General features: G+C 38.6%; 1 protein-coding gene across 1 annotated transcript in view; it reads right to left on the reverse strand.

Annotated features, from left to right (window-relative positions):
- RUFY2 (RUN and FYVE domain containing 2) overlaps positions 1–6,757 on the reverse strand; it is a 45,832-nt gene that overhangs the window by 19,931 nt on the left and 19,144 nt on the right. The window contains exons 7-9 of the mRNA XM_006835828.1: positions 3,563–3,632; positions 1,977–2,078; positions 1,725–1,841 (exon numbers count right to left, since the gene is read on the reverse strand). Of these exons, the coding sequence (XP_006835891.1) occupies positions 1,725–1,841; positions 1,977–2,078; positions 3,563–3,632 (289 nt within the window). The remainder of the gene's footprint in view (positions 1–1,724; positions 1,842–1,976; positions 2,079–3,562; positions 3,633–6,757) is intronic.

Raw genomic sequence — 6,757 nt, forward strand, 5'->3', positions numbered from 1 at the left:
TGCAGAATAGTTTTCATCTTGTTTAGATAGGTCTGGTAAAGAAAGACGGGGATAAGATTATGATTCAATAGTGAGTAATTGTTATCATGACTAATTGCGACTGTCACAATTGTAAAGGTAGAAGTTTTGTAACAAAAACAGGGGAGTGGTTAATCTTACAGTCCAGAAACAAGACCATTAAGAGAGAAGAGCACAAGTGGAATGTGAGACCTTATCCAGAAAAGCAGGGACACCAGAGATGGAGGTAGAGATGGAGACATGGAGAGAGGGCACAGTTGAGGACTCTAGATTCATGGGAAGAGAGGGACTAAGAGCTGGCAGCCAGGATACAGACTTGGAAAATGCACCCTTTGGTAGTGTAAATTATTATATATGCTTGAGTGTGAGTGTTTTTTTGAAAAAAAAAAAAAAAAGGGAGCTAAAATGAATAGAAAGAAATACTGTTAACTAATGGTACATGGAGGGGATTATAATCATTGTAATATAAACAAGGTATATAATTTATTGAGTGTAAAACTGATGATCTGCCCTCTAAACTTTCTTTCAATTCACAATAAAAACCTTAATTTTATTAATACTAAAATGTTACTCCCTATTTTTAATATTGGGCACAACTGATCATTTCATGACCACAAGTTACATATAACTCATAGCAGAAAAAGATACACAATGGAAATTTAAGGAATTCAAGGAGATTAAGCACTAGATTTGCTATTTCATACCAGAGAAGATAGGACTGATGAAGATTTTTTTTTTTCCCCCCATCTAGACACTTCTATTCAGGGTGAGGAAGAGGAAGGTGACCTCTGCCAGAGAGAGAAAGCAGGAGGCAGAACGGAAGAGAGAGAGCCAACAGAAGGGAGTGGTCTTATATAGGTTGAACAGGAAGGGAGTGGTCACTGCTGGTGTGATTTAGCTCTGGCCTATCAAAAGCCATGTTGCCCTTTAAACTACACGCCTTGTAGCTTAGGGCAGGCAAACAGACAAAATGGAGTTGAGGGGAGAGGGATGAACCCGGAACATACAGCCTAAAAAGGTGGACCTGATATTGTAACATTTCCCCCTCTTTGATTAAACAAGAAAAATGAATGGCCGTCTCTATGATCCATGCCCACAGGAGAAGGGACGAAGGTCATTTTCCGTAGCTACTTCCTACTGGCATTGGGGTGACGAGGCTGTGTTTGGTCTTTGGGCTTGGACTACGGTCGCCGATGGCTTTGTCGTTGTTGGCGGTGTTGTCAATAGCCATTGAGCTCTTTAATAGGATACCAAGAAGTGATGGAACCAGGTCAGCAGCTGGACTGGGCTTAGGCCCGCAGTTTTAGGTCTTCAGAACCCGAGCCAGAGAGCTAAAGGATTAACTCCTGCCGTTGATGAGTGCTAAAAAGGCATTAGGGAAGATGATCACGGGTGCTGGGAGGGCATGTTAAAATGAGCGGGTTAGGGCGCCAGGAGAATTGGGGTCCTGAGCCTTCCAATGTTTAAATCGGGGCCTCAACCATCCCACTTCTGACACCAATGAAAGCGAAAAAACAACACGGCACCGTTCATCAACCACACCTCACACCAACTGGCCCGTCTAGAGACTTTATTCAGGGTGAGGAAGAGGAAGGTGACCTCTGCCGGAGAGAGAAGGCAGGAGGCAGAAGAGAAGAGAGACAATAGATTTTAAATAGTGCTTGTTTGAAATATATTAGTCCCAGAATTTTGCTACTGTCACCCACCTGTCGTAACTGAGATTCATCTCGAAGTTGACTTCTAGCGTCAGTGTACATTTCGTCTAGTCCCTGCCGGGAATGCTTATATGTTTGAAGCTCAGTTTCCACATCTACTTTGGTAACCTAAGAGGAAAATGACAAACTCTTTATTCTATAACCACTCTATATATACAGGCAGCACAGAAATATCTAGTCTACACAAGTCTCTATAAGTAGCCATTTCTGACACAAGACAGTCTGAAAGCAGTCTATACATACCTCTAAATGCTGCTGTGTTTTCATTAAAATCAACTTATTTTCACTTCGCAACTGATGATTTTCTTCTTGAAGCTTAATGATATTATTCTTTGCTATTGCTAACTACAAATTACAAAACAGGGGCAAGAAAAAAAAAAAGACTTTAAACATTTTTATCACTTACTTTGCAGGTTATATTCATGGCTATAAATAGCAAAAAATAAAATCCTAAAACTATGGACACTTTTGTAAGAAAAATGTGTTCCTTTTATCCCAAGTTACAAATTAAAGTATATACCTATTTCCACTATTTTCTTTGGTTTCTTGTTGTTGCTAAGTGTCATCGAGTCTCCAGGACTCCATTTCCTTTGGTAGTCTAATAAATACTTTATGCTATCTGATTTATAACATGGCAGTACCTAACGTAAGGATATAGAGAATGGTGTGCTAAACAGTAAGACTTTAAAGCAATTTTCAAAGACAGAAATATCTATAAGGAAAGAAGGCTGTGCCACATTGAAAATGTAATACAGAACTTGATGGGAACCAATCAGCACACCCTGTGACATCTAGGCCTGTAACAGGAACTTCATGACCATGACAAATACCGGATGGCTCTTACCAGGGGAGTCAAACATTTAATGAGTAACTGACTTGGCTCTGAGGCGCAAATGACAAGAGAAATCCTAAGAAAGTAAAAAGCAGGAGCCATTTCACAATTCTGGCTGGGTCGGAACACATTTTGGAAGAGCTTGTTGGGGATGTAGCTTGAACCTCACAGTGTACCTACATCTCTGGAATGGTTCCAATCAGGGATTCAACCCCTAAAATGAAGATGTGTTCTTAACTGTAGTCACACTTCCTGTTATGGAAAAATTAGGCCAGTTCTAAAATAAAGGAGAATTTTAATTTACATGGAAAACTCGGCTCATAGCAATGGAAGCAGACTTCTTCCTATAGCCGCCTGAGTAAATTAGAAGAATTTGTTTGGGTTGGCGAGAAAAAAAACCATTTTGAACTTATTTTAAAAACAACTTTACAAGCAGTATTAAAAAAGAGTGGAGATAAATTTCTGGATCTTTTTCAAATAAATCAAGTCCATGAGATAACCACTTTTACAAAGCAAAAAAAAAAAACCAGAGCAGATGAGTTTTACACATGGGAGGGTAGAAAAAAGCTGACAGGTCCCATGGTGATGCTTAGAAAGAAAAGTAATCCAACTAGTAAAACAAGAGGGTGGCATCATTTGAACAAGGAATTTATAACTGTACGTGACTCAATGATCTAAGAACAGGCCATCTGGATCTGAAAATCAGAATCACAGCTTATCTGCAAAACAGCCTGTGTGAGCTGTAGCCCTCGGACTCATTCTAGAAGATGAGGATCTCAAGCATCGTGTCTCACCAGTTTGTAACACAGTGAAGATTTGTTGAGAAAATGTGGTTTCTTTAGAATGTACAATCATCAATTACAATGACTTTACAAGTATCCCATGATGAGGCTGAGACACATGTAGGTGTATATAACATATACATATACAACACTTAACATGGAAAAGAATCACCAACACTGGGTCGCTGAAAGACACTCATTACTATTGACAATACCTCTTCAATCAGCTTAGTGTTTGACGTTTCTAATGAATCAACTCTTGAATGGAGGCTGCTGACTGTGCTGCTGAAATTAATAAAGAAAAACTCGTTCAAAATCACAGAAAATCACAAAGGTATAAGAAAAAAGAAGACGCTATCCTGCCTGGACTTATTAAGCGGACTCTCATGCATCAAATGCCCTGTCCTTACCATGAACTTTTTAAAAACTTCATTTGGCTAAGACAGCAATAAACTACCATATAAGATAAATATTTCTACTAAAATCCCATTTGGTGCTACTCATTTTTTCTTACTGTCTTCTTAGGATTGTTCTTACATGTAACTTATATTTAGGAATGAAAATTCTACCCAAACATGACGCTACTTTGCTAAAAATTCAATTTAAATGATTTTTAAAATAACAAACCTTAAATGACCCCTTTATAATTAAGTGGCTAATTGAAGCACATACAGAATGGTCTTTAACCTGTTCTACTTTCCTAATAACCTGGAGACTTCCAAAGTCAACTAAAACCCAAACACCAAACCCACTGCTATCAAGTAGATTTTGACTCATTATGACTCAGTAAAGGGATTCTAAGGCTGTAAACCTTTATGGGAGCCCAAAGCCTCGTCTATTTTCCAAGAAGGAGCTAGTGGGTTTGAACAGCCAACCTTATGGTTAACAGCCCAGTGCTGACCCTGCAGCACCACTAGGGCTCCTTAAATAAATGGAAAATTTGAATCACGCTGCCTTTGAACATATTTGGTTTTTTGGAACAGGTCAAGGTTGAGTATTAACATATTTATGGAGTCTGTTTTTCAAAGCCTGCTTGATACTTTTTGATATATAAAATATAACGTGTGTGTATATATATATATATATTAAAACTGACAGCATACACAAATTTTATACCAACCTCAGAAATGAGCAATAGCATTTCAGTTTAAGTGGTGAAGTAAGGAAAATGTGTTTTCCATTCATAGTAAATCTTTTTTTAATTGTGAATTGAGTGAAAGTTTACAGGGCAGATCATCAGTTTCACGTTCAATAAATCATATACTTTGTTTCATTACAATGAATATAATCCTTTCCTTGTACCATCCATTAACAGTCATATTAAATCATTTTAGGAAAGAAGTTACAACTAAAGTTTTCCCACAAATAATAATGGGTATTGAGATGGAGACAGAACAAAGATCGGCCTGGCAGATGGTGGACTAAGGTTACTGCTCCTGCTTTTCTAACTACATGATGAAGAAGTTATAAAACCTTTCTAAGCGTCAGTTTCCTTGTCTGTAAAACTGGACAATAATGTTTACTTTGTCTTTATAACAGAGAGGATCAATAAAATAAGTAAAACTCACAGTGGGGGTTTTCTTTGACATGGGAAAATAACTCAGTTCTATTGTCTCCTGCCTCGGAAACCCTGTACAGGGTCGCTATGGGTCGGACCCGACTCGATGGCACTTAACAACAACAACAATTGTCTCCTGAACCTATTTTCTACACTTCTCTGAGACTATTCTAAATGCGTAAATACTTTCTAATTAGAGAAACAATGACACATAAAGTATACAAAAGAAAAGCATTAGCATTGCTGCCGATTTAATACACATAATTTGAAAGACTGAGAATGAGAAAACTCTAAACCTAATGAACAGACTCCAAGATAAAGTGCTGAGTGAAAAAATAAAGCACAGAACAGTGTGAAAAGTGTACGCTACCGTCTATGTAAAATACTTATTTGCATAATCTTGCTTATCAGCATAAAACACCTCTGGAGGCATATAATAGAATGCTCTTGCAGGTAGTGGTTACAAATCGGGTGGGCTTCTAATCTCAGTGTCAACAGTTCCATGGGAGAAAGATGAGGCTTTCTGCTCCCGTAAAGATTTACAGCCTTGGAAACCCTGTACAGGGTCTCTATGAGTCAGAACTGACTCCATAGCACATAACAACATTATATTAAATTCTCATGAAAAGGGAAACCAGATAGCTGGGGTTCAGAGAAAAACTTTTTATTTTATGTTCTTTTGTACCTTTTGCAATTTTGCACCATGTGATTATATTACCTGTTCTAAAACATGAAGTTTAAAAATAATCAAGGAAGCATTGCATTTAGAAATACAACTTTAGGAACTCAAATGATAAAACACACACAAACAGGAGTAAGTTAAAAAGTGTGGTTACAAAATCATTGCAATGTATTTTTTTCCAGGGCAAGATGGCAGAGTAGACAGACGCACCTAAGACATGGCAGGACGTGTGAAACAGATACAGAAGTTGATTCTGTAACCCTGAGCAGAAGAGGATAGAACAGAGAGGTAAACTGAGTGCAGTCTGGAAGAGGAAGTTGAACAGGACCACTGAGAGAGAAGAAAAAAAAGTGGACTCTGGGTTGGCATGAAGAGGTGCAGTTGTTTATACAGTTGCCTGCAGGCACAGCACACTGCTAGAGGTTGGCAGTACGAGGGTACAGTCTTCCTTGTTCCCAAGTCCTCCTGGTGGTCAGAGATGGATGTGGCCAGTCTCGCCCTCGCCAGCCCAGCAACCAATGGCACCTCCTTCCGTGCAGCCTCTGCTCTTCCTGGGCTCGAGTGGCAGCAATAATGCCCCAGCTCCTGGAGGCATGTGAACCTACCCTGAACTACACTACACACACAGCGAACAAAGAACAACAGTGTTCACACTTCTGGTCTCTACCACATCCACCAGGAGATAGGTGGTGAATGCCTGAGAATACACCAACATACAAACATCAACTAAATATAAATATGATACCATAATGTCTTGGAGAGAAAAAACAATTTCAGCTCACACAAAGAAACAAAATAGAGTGCCTCAAACAAGTAACCACAATACAGAGTTAGAAAAGATTAGAAATGGTATCAGAACTTACTGATAGGTATTTAAAAGAATTTTAGGCAACTTCATGGATTGTTAGAATGATCAAGAAAACTGCCTATGAAATCAAGGAAAATAAAGACACTGGAAGGCCACACTACTAAACCTGAAGACAAAACTCTCAAGATCCATATACTGGAACAACAATCAGAAAAAAGAATACAAAGCACAACTACAGCATGACGTCCATGGCAGCATCAACCTGAACTCAGTCGACAAATGGAAGAGTCAAGAACAGAATAAAATGATAAGAACAGAGGATCTGGGAGATCAGTCTATGATCAAAACAATTACAATGTGAA

This window comes from Chrysochloris asiatica, unplaced genomic scaffold, assembly GCF_000296735.1.
Source record: "Chrysochloris asiatica unplaced genomic scaffold, ChrAsi1.0 scaffold00020, whole genome shotgun sequence".
In the NCBI taxonomy this organism is placed as follows: domain Eukaryota; kingdom Metazoa; phylum Chordata; class Mammalia; order Afrosoricida; family Chrysochloridae; genus Chrysochloris; species Chrysochloris asiatica.